We start from the raw sequence: 18,428 nt of genomic DNA, 5'->3' as shown, positions 1-18,428 counted from the left end.
AAGAGGAGGTCAAGGAAGAAGAAATATCAGAAGTTACCATTGAAGAAATTATGGAAAAGAAAGAGGAATCACTTGCTTGTGTCTTGCAGCCTACAAGTGATCATGGAAAAGATAGAAATCAGTCAACATGTCTAGAAGTTTGGACTCCTAGCCGAACATGTGGAAGCCCTAAGGAGGATGAAGCCATGTTCATAAGCTAAGTCACAAGGTTCGAATTCAAATTCGAATTCGACAACCATGAAATTCGGATGAAATTCGACAAGGGAAAAATTCGAAAAAAAAATTCGGATAAAATTCGCTTTCTATAATTTTGTTTATTTTTAAATATATGTATACTTCTAATAAATTATCAGAATAGCGACCCTTGTTGGAGAAAATCCGAGGGCAACCCAGCAATTGTAGACACCCATGACCCAATAGATACAAAGCATATACAAAGAATACCCACGACCAGCTGAGTTGTGTTTAGAGGTGGATAGCAGTGCTTTATGAAGGAAATTCGATTAAATTCGATTTTTTTTATAGAAGTTTGAAATTCGATTAAATTCGATTTTTTTTATAGAAGTTTGAAATTCGATTAAATTCGAACCTCATCCATGAAAATCGCCATATCCTGTGACTTAGTTCATAAGTACACTGCAGCCATGAGGATATGGACAAGCAAGAATCAACCCAGTTCTCAGATTCCTGCTACATGCAAGGTATGACAGTCCATTGTGAAATTGATTTCCCTTGTTTCGTATGCATGATTACATTGGAGGAATACTTGTTAAGATCATATGTGGCATATTGTCTTAGACAGCTGATTGTAGAGACTAAGAGATTGCCTAACAAGAAGGCCCTACAATTTGATAATATTTGGTTTGTCATGGATGCTTCACCATGGAGTTGGATGGAGGCAAGAACATAACAGCTAAGGAGTTGCAGGTATGGATTAGTTCAATGATAGCTAAGGCAGCTAGGAGAACATGTGACTTTCAGCTGGACACCCAATAGACCGGCACTTATGAAGAAGCAATCTACCTTGGAAGGTCAATTGAGGGTAAATGACTACATGATTTTTGCAACTCTAACTCACGTTAATGATACTCGTCAAGATTTGAGAGTCAAGCATGAGGCATTTATTATGATTTCAAGCCACAAGAGGTCTGAGTTTGTATGTTATAGCATGGAAGATGTAAAGAAGACACAAAGTATGTGTGGTGGATGGCTACAAAGAGCTAGGGAGGCAAAGTTGCTGGCTGCCCAAGCAAGATAGCACTTACAGAATATCCAGAACACTGCAATCATATAGCTCAACCGAGACAACAAAGAAAAGTCAATCTTCTTTCACTATTTTTTCCAAGGGAAGAAGACACGGGAATGGAGCATATAGGGGATGAGCCTCTTGAGATGAGAAATCAAGGGGAACATATATTTATGTATGATTCAGAAAATTCAATTGGGGTATCTAGTTTGCATCATGGGGTTCACCAGTTTCCTATTTTGGAGAACCCATTGAAGGTTAAATTCATAGAGGAAGATGGGATAGTTGAGCCACAAGTTTTATACCTACACATGTAGATGGAGGCATAAGCGATTTGGTTGGGCTTTTGGTCATCCACGGAGAGTTCGAGGAGTCCATTTTTGTTGAGGTACAAACCTATCATGATGGTGATTCTTTGGTGAAGTTTGAGACTGCCCTAATTCCAAGACTTGTGACATATGTCATGGAGATACCTTCCTTTGATTGGTATGCACTTGGAGAAGTGGAGTCTCATCTGGTCTATGAACTAAGGTATGAAGTTGTCAGAGATACTTAGGTTTTGACTTGCAAGTGTTTGAGTTTCAGCTGGGTTATGGTCTATGGTATGCATATGAGCATAAGGGCAGAAGTTTGTTCCAACCCTAACACATGGTTACTACTGCATACATTGCTGAGTAATGACTGCTCTACATTGCTGAACATGGATTTTCTTGGGAGCACTTTGGGGACAGCAGTTGTCTGGGTATTTTGGAGAAACATGGATCATCTCCTTATCATTGGAGTTTGGCATAACGATGGGGCACTATCATCATTTATCCTTGGAGGCACTTCTTACATCATCATAAGTCTGATTTACAGATTTATGGGTGTTGTTCTAGTTTACATCAGCAGCCTAGAATGGGCTGATATGTTTTTCGTGCGCCTATGATGGGTGTTTTGCACATCCATGGGAGGTCATTTAGAGTGGGAGAGTTGCTTGCTATTGATAGCTCCTTGAGATACTTCTATCTCCTTACTTGATGGAGGTGACAACGTGATGATTTGGGATCCATTAATCAGCTTGATAGTGGGAATGCTTTAGATTAACAGAGTTGCAGGCTTTAGTACTGCTGGTTGCATCGGTGTGGAGTAGTGGAGTGATACTGTGTTTTTCATATGATAGTTTGGGATCTTGGTGGTGCAGCAGAGAATTACTTGAGGACAAGCAAGGTTTGGGCCGAGAGGACTGTAATGTCCCCAATTTTTAAGTGACAATTAATCAATTGGATTTTTATTAAGTTGTCAAAAAATAAATAGAATATTCAAATGATGACACAATTTTAATTAATTTAATTAAACAATAAAATATTATTATAATGCCACTTTATTAAATATATTTCTCTAGTTATGTCAAGTTGGCTTATCTTCTAGATGCTTCTTGGAGATCTTTATAAGGGGGTTCCTGGTGATGCAGCGGGCATGCTTTGGATTTGGTAAACGTCTTATGATTTTTGGAGATGAAAACTTTCAGGAGTTGATAGAAGGGTTGGACAGAAACCTGACTCTTCATGGGAATGGATTCGCAATGGAGTTCACTGATGAGCCAAATTTGTAAAGTCTCTATTGGAGACAAATTTGTTGAGGTAATTGGTATCTATTTGGAAAAATAAGAATAACTTATTTAGAAAATTCTGTAAGCTATTGGTTATATTATTGTTTGCAGAATAACTAATTAAAGGGAATTGATGCTATATTGAACATTTCTAGGGTTTTCCTTTATCGGGAGTAATAGGTTATATATGCTGTTATATCATATTGGCAAATCATGGTATGTTTAATATTTGCCAGTATTATTAGAGTGAACTGAATGAATGAATGAAGAGATTCATCGTCCGATATATTGAAGTGAAGTATATATATATGTTGTCTTTTAATTATTGAGAGTTTTGTTGAGATTATTATAGAGTTATGAAAACATTTGTTTGGTTACGGATTGCTGGGTGGTTACTATATTGAGGGTGAATATTATATTTTTGCTGCCATACGGTAAATTTTATCGGGTGGCTTCCTAAGCTGAAACAGCTTCATACAAGTTTGTTGGAGAAATAAAATCTGGGCTCGACTATTGAAGTTCCCTTACCACTGTGAGCTATTTCTGAGAACTCGTGGACATTGGGACATGTATATATTGTGACTATGCTGATATATCATCCTTTAATGTCAATGCATTTCAAATGCTGAACATTAATACATTTGTATATTGGTTGCTTCTACTGCTTAACATACCTGTACAAGACTTGTGCTGTAATATGGAACCATTTCAGATTGTTGTCTGGAAAGATTTGATTTTCTCTCTGAAGGCAATTACATATTATCCCTGAATAATTAATTTCCAGTATTGTAGTTGTTGTGCTGTTTGCAAAAAATATTGGATAAATGGATTTTTTGCTGCTTGTGAAAAGTCTTTGGGAAATCTATTGAAAAACTCTTGTGGAAATTTGTGACGGATATTTTATAGCTTCCAAAATGACATGCATGTGCAACTTCTGAATTTGATATACAATAAAGATTTACTACGCGGCAAGCTAGCAAGAAAACCAGCTTTGATACCACCGCGATTTCCCTACTAAAAATCTCAACCAATTTGCAAATTTACCAATTTATCACTCATAGACAATATGTAAATCAAAACTTAATGTATGAGATATCAACAATTGCCTCCATTCACAAACCTCATACATCCTCTTTTTGCTATATGACCCTCTTATGAGCAGCAATAAGTGCGGCCAGGTCTTCATTCAAACCATGAAATGGTATTGTCTACGAAAAACAATAAATTAACCTTTATACCAAAAGTGCCAGTATTCAATCTTCTCTTTGTATGTCGAAACGATTTGGTTAATGATATTTTCAATCCCTCCAAACTGAATTATTCCAACACAATAAAATCTCTAACAAACATTCAACACAATGGTGAAACCTGGATGAATTCACTTAAATCGCTGGGAGGGTTTTTGTCCTCAAAAAACCATTCTTTGTTGAAGGGTTTTCGTCCTAGGACAGAATAGATGAACAAAGGTCAGTCTTCACAAGTTGGTGGTTTGATAAAAATGTATGAAATGAATCTATTTGCAAACTCTTCTTTTTATACCCTTTTGAATTAGCTGAAATATTATATTTCATTTTCCCCTTCAAAGTGACTTTTGAAATTTCTTTTGAATTTTATTTTATTTTCAGGCCCTGAAATAAGATAGTTTTTAATTAACTGTCCAACTTTAACAAAATATAAGTTTCTTGAAAAATAAATTTCTTTTAACAAGTTAATTTAACTAATTAATTATTCCCTTAGTACATCCCAATTATCCTTTGGGAATTAAATAGGGTAAGGGTCTTTGCCAAATGTTCATGCATGTTCATGCCTGTGAGGGGGACATTACACTATGGTCCTTTTAGAATTCGGATTGGACATAATCTCATAATGGAATTGCCATTATTTGGAGACCAAGTGATTGATCCCATGTTATTGATGGTTAATGTTTTAAGGAAATCAGTGATGGTGCACAAGAAGATCCTTGGAAGAAATTTCATTAATACGATTTTTGATGGCGAGTCAGGTGTGAATGTACTTTTGAAAGACAATTGGAGAAGTTTGGTTATGACAACCATTTGAGCCCCAAATTTTCAATTGGTGGATCTAGACCAACAAGGAAATAATGTGTTACGAGTTTTGATGGTTCAAAAGATATTTATTGAAACTCAAACATTTTTATTGATTTTGTGGTCATCTCTTTACAGAGGAAAGTTTATGATACATTGCTATGTCAGGGTTGGTTGGTAGCAGCAAAAGCTGATGATAAGTTGAAGAACACACTCTTCAATGGAAACAAGGGCTGGAAATACATATTTGATTTGAGGAACCCTGCTTTAAGTGAAAAAGCAGGTTTTGCAGATTCCTCAAATTTAAATTTTGAAGAAGAATAGACAAAGAAGCATGATAATAGTTTTGTGGAGTTGAACATCAAAGGAATTTTGGAATTGGAGTCATGTTCTAAAGATGAAACAATTTCTCCTCATGGCCTCTTTTATTGGCCAATTAAGAACTATGAAGTATTTCTATCTATGTATAATTTTATTGATGCTATGGAGATCAATGAAAAGGAACTAGAATTGTCTATTGGCAAGCAACTAATGAAAAATGAGTTTGAAAAGATGGTAGTTTGTGTGTGTTGGACATGGTACAAGAGTCACAAAAGTTGATAATATTGGTTCTAGTAGAGGCACTTGACTTTATTGAAGATTTCAGAATTAATCAAGTTGTGCTTCAAAATAATTATCATAAAAGAATAATTACTTCATCTACGGATATTCATGTTGCATATTTCGGCATGATATGGAAGTCAAAACACAATAGACTTCACAAGAAATTTATGGAAAAGAGAACATTACTTTACAATGGATTATACAAAAAAAAAACAGAAAGATATTGAAAAAAATACTAGCTGAACCCTATAGAAGTAAAATAAAAAAAGAAAAAAGAAAAATGAAAAAAGAAAAAAATAAAAATAAAAGTTTAAGCCTTTTTTGGGTGGAAAAGTTTAAAAAAAAAATCAAAGCATAAAAGTTCTCCCTTTGCTATCTTACGGCCGGTCATCTAGGAAGAAGCAAATTAAAATAAATAATAAATGTTTCACTTTTAATATAGTGCAAACCATGCTAAAAGCAATTCACTATAATAAATTTAAAACCCATTTCTCTATCACTATATGGTTACCAATAATCACTGTATGGCTGCCAATAATCACTGTATGCATAGTTGAACTACTCACCAAAACCAAAAACTCTCCAAGGCCTGAAAAAAAACTCGGGAAGAACTCGGCCAATACTCGGCAAAAAACTCAGGAACTTAAAAAATTGCATAAATTTAATTAGAAATGCTTTTTTTGCAAAATTTAATGAGAAGATGCATCCCATGAGTCAATAAATGAGAACACAAAAGAAACAAGTTGAGTCTAGATATATTTAAATGCAAAGTGGGTGCAAAATCGCATCCTCACGAGGAATGCTGATGGTTGGAAGCAAAATAGTAAATAGTTTTTGTAGAACTAAAAGTAAATAAATATATACAATTACATCTTCCTCTTCCCAACTCTAGTAAAAACTAGGGGAGAGGTAGAACTAGAGGGTCTAGTCCTAGAAGTCTGTTGTGGGCGTGATTGTGCCTCCTCGCTCGGTATGACTGGCTCAAGCTATGGCTCGTCCTCCATCTTGGATGTAGCTCTGCCTCTAGCTGCACCTGGCACTGGCAATGACTCCTTATCCTCCTCTATGTCATCCAGTGTGAAACCAAATCCACCCCCCTCCTCCGTAGCCTGCCTCTCCAAATCATTGATGTCATCCTTTGTAAACAATGGAGGCTGCTCCTGCGATGTCCAATTATTGTAAGGATCTATATCATCCAAATCAATTGGACCAGCTGGTGCTTCCTCTACCTTCCTTATGTGCAACTTAAGATTATATTGCACAAAGACAAGGTCATTGAGGCATTTTTGAGCTAACTTGCTCTTCTTCGTGTGGATGGCCTCAAACAAGCTCCAATTGGGCTCACAACTGGATGAACTACAAGGTTGACATAAGATTCTAAGGGCAAAATTTTTGATATTTTGGGTATTTCCACCCCAAATTTGCCACCAAGCATCTGCAAAATAAAATTAGGTTGAGGGTAGCACCCCTCGCAGGGGTTTGAGGGTGAGAAAGAGCGGGGTAGAGAGATAGGTCTAGATCTTGGGGGAGAGAGGATAGAATGAGATGGAGAGTGGTAGAGAGGGGGATAGAGGAAGAGTAATAGGGAGATAGATAGGTCTAAAATTCGGGGTAGATAAAGTGAGTGAGATAGAGAGAGCGAGAGAATGCTGATAGGAGCATACTGATTACTGAAATTTGACTAAGTTTGAAAATTTAAAAGATCTTTTAAAACCTAAAATTTGCATTATAACTCCTAGAGATCTAAAACCACTCTCAAACATCTTGCCAATATATACATGAAATATAACTTAAAGTATAAGAAAGCAAAAAGACATATTGAAATGTGATTTCATGTATATATTCTGATTAAGAGAATGAGACTGACTTGAAAAAAAATTCGATGGAAATCAGTTTGCAAGTGTATTTTTCCCCTTCTCAGCAAAATTCAAGACAGAAATGATGAAATGAAACTCATTTTTGCCGTTTTTTGCCTTTATTTACTAGCGGGCAATTTTTTTTCATTGACTCGTCTTTTTGGCGAGTTGAAGTTGTAAAAACTCGCTAGGGAAAAATACTCACGAATTTTTTAAAACTCGCTGAAAACTCGGCGAGCAGTCCAACTATGACTGTATGGCTGCCAATATTCCTAAAGTGTTCTTTCCTCTTGTACTTCCTTCTTGAGAATGGATAAAGTTTAAACATTACATTGTACAATATACTAAAGACTTAAAAAGATGTAATATTTTGTTGCCTGCTGTATGCTCTTCCTACTCCTCTGTATGCCTAACTATGACTTTTCCTAACCAACAGGTTTTTATCACCTTACAACTGGTTTAGAAATTTTTATATGGTATCATAAAAACCCTTACAAACAATTTATCTTGTATGGATCCTTCAGAAATCTATCAAGGTATAGTTGTTCCTTCATTTTCTGTTGTACTTGCTGATAATTTATTCACCTATCTGGAGTGTTCCAAATTCTGTTTTATGGTCTCTAGACATTTTTTCTCCTATTGTACAGCCATTGTGGGTTTTTGACGATGTATGATCTATTCTTTTTCATCTTCTTTGAAGCTTTAATATTTCCCTAATTGTGTATGGAATTTGTATTAGAGATTTAGAGGGTATGCTTTTTTGAAGATTAGTCCCAGTGTGTGTATGCTTATGTCTAGGGACTCTTTTTTTCCCCAGTCCTTCGCTATTGTCTGTGCCTTACATTCCACTCCCATTGATATATTTTTGGTCATTTGTTGACATTAATATAGTTTCTTTCTTTTGCTGTGATTTCATTAACCATTTTCGCTCATAAGTGAAAATTAATAGCATTTCATTTCTTTTGATTTCATTTTTTGTTGTCGAATTCATAATCTCTAGCATGTGCTAATTACTACAGTAGATGGCATAATTAGTGTACATGATGTCATAAAAGTTTCTCAGGGTGAACTATCTTAGAATTTATGAAATTTATGAACTATTGACTGGTTTTGTGTGTTTGGTCTTCTTTGCCTATTAATTTCAGTAATAATAGGAATTTAATCAAGAAGCTTATGCATCAGTCATTTGTCTAAAATGAATCTACATTCTATGCTAGTATGCAGGTCATGCTACTGGGGTTTGTCTTATTGGGACGCTCTTTAGAGGAACGTGCAAGGCTTCAAGCTTCAAGTGATATGAATGAACTTCTTGTAAGTTATTTTATTATTTAAGAAATGTCCACTTACAAGAAGATTGTAGGAATCTATCTTTTCTAGTTTCTCCTTTAAAACAATCCTTTTGATGATCCTTAACAAACTAGACAAACTATTTTCAGGATACTGAATATTATTCTACTAGATTTGTAGTTTGTGGTTGTGCCCTTGTGAGGATGGTTGATTTTTAAGAATTGAAAATATTTCTTTGTTATTTTCATAGGTTCTTTTAGGTTTATCCTTAGTTACATTTTTGTGAAATATACAGATAATTAGCCATTTTGGGTGTCAATAGATCCAAATATGGTTATCGTTGAGTCATGAGCAAAGAATAAAAGCCCTAGAAGCATGTATCTAAAACATTGTGTTAAATTCTTTATCCTTAGGTACTTGTCTATAATAATATGCTCATTTTGGGGGATGTGTTAAAATCTTAACAATGGTTGAGACTTTGGAACCAGCAGTTCAGTTTATGTGGCCTTTCAAGATGTGGCTTTGAGCTCGGACTGTTAGAAGCTTCGAGATGACACATTTTGGGGTGTTCTCAGACACTCTGTCAGTTATTGCTATTTTTAGTAAGACACTGTTTTGGCACCAACCTTGTCAGCCGACATCGATTACATCCCAGCTTAGTCTGTTATTCCATTAAATGTTGTTGGGTGATGATTTATTATCATATATGTTATTTTATACAATGCTAATGTTATAAATTAAATTAAATATTTAACAACGCTATTTAAAATATGAAAAGGGTGATTGTATTAAGTGGACGCCAAGGAAATATAAGGTGATGTTATAAAAAGTCAACTTAATATGGTATTTTAAAGGGGGTGTCCAAAATGCGAGACAAGGGATTTTAAAAAAATAAAGTAAATGTTTTATTTTCTCAAGGTGAGCATAGGATTTTGGATATCAAATAAAATTGCTTTGTGAGCTCATTTGCAACCATGGTGGAGTTTTGATAACAGGTTATCATCGGTTTGAACTTTGTTCATCCAAGGGCTTTGTGAGGATGAAAAAACTCATAGAGGAAATCAGTTCAGGAAGTGAAAGATCTTTGTTGGCTCGTTTGCAGGTGGTTTCATTCAGGAACTACACGGGTTTATTTGACAAGTATTTTCAGTTTATATGCCAGTATTGAAGAGGACATTGTTGAGCACATTTACGAAGAGCAGAATAATGGATTTGGGGGCTTTAAAACTTAGTTTCTTACCTCCTATTGCTGGCCATACTGCTTCCCTAGCTGGTTGTACAGTCCAGAAAAGGATGTGGTTTTTCTTGTGACCAAACACCTAGGATTTGAAGGTGTTTTCAACTAGTTTGGAGGCGCCTAGGTTGGATACGGACGTGGCTAGGGTTTTCTGAGTGAAGTTGGATTTGGAGGAGCTGTGACCATATTTTGAAACCCCAGTTTGCTGCTCCAAAACTATTATCAGACCTGTAGCAAAAAGCAGCTTCCGAGTTGGCATAACCATGCATTTGGCATTTTCCAATTAGGCACAACTCCCACCAAATTTGTTTATTTGGGAGTTATTATCCCTCTTGGAATTATATGCTCATATTTTCCTATATAATCAGCACTCACCTCTCCCTTATGAGTTAATTTCAGATGAGCACACATCATCTCAGTTAGTACAAGGGAGTGCTAATCCATATTGTATCATTTCGAGTGTGATAATATCATTATTTTGTTATTGTACCATATTCCAGCATTTCATCCTCTCTATTGCTCGTGTAGAAGGTTGATCTTGGTTTTGCAGGTGATCCTGGGAGATTGAGTCCATTAGTGACTCTAACATGGTATCAGAGCTTCCAGATCTGCAAGCCCCTTCTCGAATTTGGGAGAAAATCAACGTTGAGTGTTCGTTGGGTGCATTTTTAGCTAAAAAGGATATAAATTTTGATATAAGATACTCTAGAGTCTATATTTTGCTGAAATATAGATTTGAATCAAAAAATTGCTCTCTTGGACATAATTATGGTACAAAGAATATTTTTGTTAAAAATAGTATATTTATTTTTTCTGCATTAAAAAAATTATTAAAAATTGCAGGTTTTTTATTAAAAAATTGATTTGAAAAACTTTATTTATTTTTCAAATCATTCTAAAAGGTTTTTTTAAGTCTATTATATAAACTTTTGAAAAATAAAATAAAATAAAAAAAATATTAATTTTAAATTTTTTTTTTAATGGTACCCGACATGGTACGCAGCCCCTGTTGGGCCCCCTTGTACCACACTGCCTGCTGGGGTAAAACCCTCACGTCTCCCTTTGTAAGGGGTTGGGGTGCGATTAAAAGCCCCTGTAAAATATTTAAAAGTTTTTTATTTAAAATTAAAAAAAAGCTATGCTTTCGGCCTTTGTGCCTTGAAATTTGATCTGTACCGGTGGCCCTATGCCTGTACTATGCTCTATGTGACTGTTCTGCCCACCTTGGCCTTCATGCCAAGATTTTGGCACCGCTGTAATTAGCAGCTCATTTGGGGGTTTAGCCAATTTTGGCAATGCCCTAAATTTATCTAGAAGTTCGCTATTTTCTTTTTTGGAGCAGTTTTAAATATAACTGGCGGTTCAACTTACTCCAAATTAAGAAGCAGATTATTAAATTTGGTGGAGTTTTTTTTGGCATGCTTGTACTCCTCTCCATTGGAGTTTTGAATTTTGCACCTCAACTTCAGAAGGCAATATCTCAATCATTTGGGCTCCGTTTTGCAAACAATTTGTTTTGATTTGGGGTAGAATTTTGCAGGCTTCACAGTGGTGGAACTAGTTTTTCCTCAAGTGATCTTGATTTTCCAGAATATCAGTTTTCTCAGCAAATTTGAAGGACAATCCCAATTTTTCCAACTTCAAAAGGCTATAACTTTCACAAACGACCTCAGATTGAGGTGCGGTTTTTTTTGAGAGTTAATATTTTTCCGAGCACGAGCACTACACATTAGTGTTGGTTTGAGGTTCTGATTCTGAGATTAATTTGTACTTTCAGTATTTGGGTCCACATTTGGACATTGTAAAACACTGGAAAAACTCCAGCATTGTAAACGCACTGATTTATAAAGTCCCACAATTATATTTTTCTGGGGGGATCATTATTGAGTGAAAAAAGGGGGGGTCTCTTGGTGTTTGTGTTTTTGATCTACCTGCTTGTGCTCTTTCATTTTCTGTTATGGGTTCTTTTAAATTTCCTGTGATAACCCCACGTTAGCACCTGATGTAAAGTATGGATCAAGTAAATAAGATTATTGTAAATAGAGGAAATACATTTAATATAAGTATTATATTATAGAGGAAATACATTATTTAAATTGTCAATGTTTAATATACACATATAATAAAAGAAGTATTATATTATTATTTTAAATGAGGGAAGTATTATATTATTATTTTAAATGAAGTATTATATTATTATTTTAAATATATATAACAATGAAGGAAGTATTATATTTAATATATATTAAAAAGAGCAAACCTTAATATATTATTATATATTTAAAACTAAAAGGCAAACACTAATAAACCCCCATCGATTCCCCCGCACCAAGAGGTGCAACGGTAATCAATTACAACCGCAACCCTTGGTGCGGAAGGAGGTCGTGAAGGGTCACAGCCCTTCACGGGGCTCTAAAAGGAAGCAGCCACCGCAAGGGAAGAGGGAGCAGGACGGGGAGAGCAAACCTTCGTGGACAACAGGTAAGAGGTAAGGTAGGATATAATAGGATTAATTAGTATATTAGTGCAGATTAATATATTAATATATATTTCACTGAGCATTAATTAAGTGTGATAACTAATATATGTTAACATTAACTAATGTATGTTTCATTAAGCATTAAATTAAATATGATAATTAAGATGTTAATATTAAGTAATGTATATTTCATTGAACATTGGTAAGAATATATAAAGGTTAAAACATATGTGCATTAAGGAAGGCAATTAATTAATATACTAATCTGTACATGGGAAATGATCAAGGAATAAAGATGTTATCAAGGAAGGTGTAATGCATATGTCAACAATGGTAAGATACATTTAATATGTATATATGTTAAAGAACACATTAGGAATACATGTTAACATAAAATGAAGATTAGGAAATAAAATAGGACTAAATCATCAAATGCATTATAAATACAAATGTATACCCATGTTGGAGGCTATAGGGAGGAAACTCCATTAGTCTAAGGAAGGGATTATGAAATCCCTAGGGCAGTATATATACTGATTATTAATATGCATATGTAGGGCTTGGTTGATTAAGTTCAACCAAGAGGAGTTGGATCTGGCCGGTCCACTCCGAGGACATGGTCTTCCTTGGAGGGCTTGGGCGTAAGAGGTTACACCCAAGATAGGAATCGAGATAACCTTCGATTTCCTGGAGGGCTTGGATGTAAGGAATTATATTCAAGACAGGAGCCAAATTCACCTTCGACTTCCTAGAGGGCTTGGAACCAAGATGGGTTTCAAGAAGGCGAGCTTCATGGCTGCCTAAGGACATACTTTGTATGGCATTCGTATCCTTTTTATTAGATTAAAATTATGATTATGTTAATTAAGTGTTTTAAATTTTGATTGCAATTTAGATTACATATATATATATAAATGTCTATTGTATTCTAACAGTCTGTTTTGCAGGATAGTGATCCCTGCCTAGTAGGGACATTACATTTCCACTCTTAACTCCACATAATTATGCAACTTGGAAAGTTAATGCAGGAGATTCTACATTGGGGGACTGCATGGTCTCTCTTCTTCTCTTTTGGGGGGGGAGTTTTGTCGTACGAGTTTTTTCTTTCTCATCTTTTGAGAGGTTTCATCATTGTAAATGGGTACCTAACATGGCCTTGTAGTCGTGACCCACTTTTGCATCTTTGCATCTTATCACCCACCTAAGCTATGCTAAAGGTGGGTGTTAGTGTAGGTTTTTTATGTTTATTTTTCCTACACATTATTAAGCATACTTTGGTTATATTAGGATGGTTAGTGTGAGGACACGTGGCGTAATCCTACAATCACATGTGTCATTCACACCCACATTTGGGTAGTTGAATGTCACCCTCTTTTGGATTTATTCGCCACCTCCCCATAACCATTTGTTTATCTTTACTTGAGTTGGCATAACCATGCATTTGGCATTTTCCAAGTAGGCACGACTCCCACCTAATCTGGTTATTTGGGAGTTATTATCCCTCTTGGAATTATATGCTCATATTTTCCTATATAATTAACACTCTCTCCCCTATGAGTTAATTTTAGATGAGCACATATAAGCTCAATCAGTACAAGGGAGTGCTAATCCATATCGTCTCATTTGGAGTGTGATAATATCATTATTCTATTGTTGCACCATATTCTAGCATTTCATCCTCTTTGTTGCTCGTGTAGAAGGTTAATCTTGGTTTTGCAAGTGATCCTGGGAGATTGAGCCCATCAGTGACTTTAATAAAAACATGATTTTTTGAATCAGGGTTGTTGACACTTTGTGCCACCCCCGTTTTCCCATTGTTGATAAACGATCTGAGAGATCTTTGTGGACAGCTGGGTGAGTTGCAAAATATTCTAAGACTTATATCAATTAGAAGAGCCAAATGGGTGCTCAAAAATGTAAATTTTACCAAGCTTGGATGAAAAATTGCCATGTTATGGATGATTGGAGTTTTCGATATCTTGGAACTACCTGTTGATGGGGAAATGCAATACTTCCATCAACGCAGAATAACCTCAAGGTTCCTAAAGTCAAGTCATGACTGTGCTTAGGATAACTTAGGGTCGACGTGATTTGCTAGTAATCACGAGGGGAATTATGCATTTGACAAGCTAGTTTGCATTATACTTACAAGACTTAGACTCAGCTCGGATTCGGCAAGCTGATTTTTGACTCGGGCTCAGACTCGGCGCCCACACTCGGCAAAAACTCGGCCAAGACTCGACAAATTGAAAAATCCAAGAAATTCAAAGATTTTTAAGGATTTAAAACTTTTTTCATGCATCCTTTAATAAATAAACCTTAAAGACAAAATAATCTAATGAAATAGAAGCTACTTTGAACACATACACAAGTTTACAGTGATCACATAAGTATAAATGCAAATTTTAGGCTTGAGCTAAAGGAAACAAGTTAAACTAAATAACACACTAGAAATATAAATATTGTCAAATGTCTACAAAATTCATGGAATATGAATTCCATGGCATCAAAAGTTCAAAACATATATGAAGATAAAAGATAGAGCCTAGAAGTCTAAGCCTCAGAGGACTTAATATCAGTGACCACTCGATTGCGCAACCCTCCTGCATGTGGGCCTAAGATATGTCCCGGATAGTTCTTCAACCATGATATCTATCTGTGTCTTAGGCTTAGCCTTAGTGACATCCACATCCTCATCCACATCATCCTCATGGTTCTCCAATGGGTCTTGTGCTCTAGCCTCCTCCCTTGCCATCGCTTTTGCCTCTGCTTCTTGATCCACTTTATCAACCCATTCCAAGTCTTCATTGCTAAAGATAGTTTCAAACTTTCATCAACCTCAATGTTCCACTCTTCTTATGGATCAACCTCCTCTAAAGTGATGGTAGATGTGTCAGTGCCCAAGATCTATCTATGAGAGAGGCGAAGGTTGCAATGAACATACACAAGATCATTCAACCTTTGCACTACCAACTTGTTGTGCTTGTTGGAGTCAATATGCTCGAACATGCTCCAATTGCGCTCACATCCTAAATCACTACATGGTTGGCTCAAGATACGAACTGCAATCTTTTGTAGATTTGGCAGCTTATTACCAAACATCTCCCACCATGCATCTGAAATGAGAAAAAATAAAAATCATTAATATTTTGTAACTTTTTGTTTATGATAATGGTAATAGAATAGTAGAGAGAAAAGTGTAAGATTTAAATTTTAAAATTTAAACTATGCCTTGAATAGATTTTTACTTGGTATCATTTGTGTCCGGTTTTGCTTGCATATGTCTTGTGAAAAGAAGTCTACTGTGCATTCCTAAACATCTCTATATCACGGACTATGTGTGCTCCAACTGATGAAACAAGTGACATTCGCTCTACAACTTCGTAGAGCCGACTCCACACCTTGTCATCGGCCTTGAAATCTGAGTGAAATTGGAACGCCAATTAAGGTAGTAGGTAGTTGCATGTATAGGCCTGTGAAGCAAACTGTGAAGCAGATTGTGCCATCGTTGATCAATGACCCCCAATATGGGACTGTACTTAGCTTGATTCCCCGAATAAATAGCTCTAATGGCCTCCTTTACCCTGTCTATGCCCTCATAAATGTGGCCCATTGCGGGCTTCTCTCCATCAACAACTCGTAACAACAAGAGGCTCTATGAATTATGATCATTGTGAAAGTTGGAACATTAAGCTTTAAGTTTTAAGTTTTACATAAACAAGTATGAATAAAAATAAGGAAATGAAATGGAAATGAGAACAAACATATGATAGAAAATTACTCGCACAATCTCCTTGTCCGGTTGCCAAAAGCTATGCTCATCAAAAACCCGATCAGCTGTCTCAATCCCTCCAATGGTCTTTGCATATGATGAAGTGGTTCACTCCTCACTTACAAACATGCATTTCAAACTGGCCTTGGACTGGAGCAAGGATTGCGATGTGATAAAATTTGTTGCAAATCGGGTAATTCTTGGACAAGCCAACTCTTTTTTATTTGTGGAATTTCTCATAAGGTTGAGGACCCAGATATGATTATATACGTGTTTACAAATATTCCTTCTGTTCTCTACACATGTTTTAATCCAAAAAATTTTGCCAAGATCCTCCAATATGAAGTCAATGCAATGAGCAACACAAGGGGTCCAAAACAAGGTGGGGTGCCCCTCCATACTGCAGAAACATAATTTGCTGCATTAACTGTCACTATTTGCATCACATTCTCCTCCCCCACCTCCTCCAACACTTCCTCCAACACCCCACAAAGATGCTCAACATTTTTCATTTTTCTTGAAGCATCAATTTACTTCAAAAACATTGTGCTACTTGAGAAAGAAAAAAAAAGATTTAGTAAAATAAAAAACTAAAAAACTTAATCACTAAATCAATACACATTACAAAATACAAAGTATAATTACCTGATGAGGAGAGATGAACATTCCTCCACAATGTTCTATTTCTTCTGTCGGTCCAACTATCAATCATGATGGTGCAACCCTTCCTCCGTATCTCACTCTGCTCGACAATTTTGGCTTTGACATCAGCCACCTTTTGACTCAAAATAGGACCTTTTATCTCCTCATCATTAGGGGCTTTGAACCCTAGACCATAAATAGTAATGGCATCTACCATAATTTGCCAATAAGGGGACTTAAAACAAATTAAATAAAGTTAATAAACAAAATAAGTATTTACTATTAACTATTAAGTTTTACTTGTAACTTTAAAATTTAAAATAATCAATGTGGCATACTCCTAAATTCTTAATTTCTTAAAAGCAAAAAAATCAAGACATAGAAATCAAAATAATAATAAATACCTTGCTGCATGAAATGGAACGGTGTTGTAGAACTAAAAATCTCCAATTGCATTTTTCGCAACGTCATGCTTCTCTTTATTTCAACCCATGCTCTCAAGTGATGGTTGGGCTCTTGAAGTCATGCGTGGAACAAAAAGTGAATCTAATGTGGATTTATTTTTACATTTAAATCCGAGGCCCAATGGTCACACTCGCACTACCACTACTTCAAGATGCAGGAAATGGAGGCCATGGATTTGAGGAAGCCTCTCCACCATTGTTTGCTTGTGCTATTTCTTCCATTTGCTTCCTTTTTAATTCTTTTTTTGTTCAGATTCCTCTAATTGAGTTTGCACTTCACGTATAGCTTCAAGGGATGTTACTTTGCATGGCATCATGCCATTCTATTTGTGCAATGTGATATTTCAGCCGGTTAATACCTCCCCCACTATATTTTGTTTTGCAATGAAAACATATTACTTCTCTTTTTTTTGATCCGGGGATGGCATGTTTCCAAGCCTTATACTTTCTAATTGGGGCTGCCTTTGGGGCACCACTTCCACTACCGATAGGCTGAGACATTTTGCTGCAATATATTATAAATGAAAAAAATAGCATAATGTCTCTTATTCTAATTAAGTTAAAACTTAAAAATAAATAAAATAAAGAAAAAACAAAAATAGGGTTTCATATTTTTTCCATAAACATAAAATGAAACCAAACCAAAACAAATATACAATAAAATGGAAATATGAAAGTAAAAAAATAAAAAAATAACAAAAAAACGTAACTTATCTCTTCAAATATGCTCCAAAATTGAAGAAATGCATTTTCAAATTTGTAGAAGTCTCTTCCAAATCCTCTAAAACTCCTTTAAATGCTTGAATGCAAGCTAGTAACTTGCACAAACAAGCAGCAATCACTATTTCCTCTTCAATCAATCCGTTGGTTTGCTCTTCAATGCCTCAAATATTTTTGCTCAAATGCATATTTTTCTCTCCTCGTGTTTGCAAACAATAAAAATGATTTTTTAGGGTAAGAAGGTAAATATATTCACCTTTTATCCAAGTTAAAACAAACCCTTTTTTATTAACTTTGGCTTTTATGTTTTGCTGGGCGCGACAGAGTCTCGAGCTAGGACTTGACAAGTCCGTGGAGTCTAATAGACTTTTCCAGTTTGTCGAGTCTAACAAACTTGGCGAGTCTAAGCAGACTTGGTTGAGTCCGAGTCCAGGTTCTTTTGGACTCTATAGAGTTGACCCGGCTTTGGACTTGCAAAGTCTGGGC

At 35.6% G+C, this 18,428-nt stretch overlaps 1 protein-coding gene across 1 annotated transcript in view; it reads left to right on the top strand.

Annotated features, from left to right (window-relative positions):
• Positions 1–18,428, top strand: part of LOC131066775 (copper-transporting ATPase PAA2, chloroplastic) — a 173,706-nt gene that overhangs the window by 30,295 nt on the left and 124,983 nt on the right. Inside the window, exon 5 of the mRNA XM_058001614.2 lies at positions 8,566–8,652. Coding sequence (XP_057857597.1) covers positions 8,566–8,652 — 87 coding nt within the window. The remainder of the gene's footprint in view (positions 1–8,565; positions 8,653–18,428) is intronic.

The sequence above is a fragment of the Cryptomeria japonica genome, chromosome 2, assembly GCF_030272615.1.
Source record: "Cryptomeria japonica chromosome 2, Sugi_1.0, whole genome shotgun sequence".
In the NCBI taxonomy this organism is placed as follows: Eukaryota; Viridiplantae; Streptophyta; class Pinopsida; order Cupressales; family Cupressaceae; genus Cryptomeria; species Cryptomeria japonica.
This window is presented reverse-complemented; position numbering and strand designations above follow the sequence as displayed.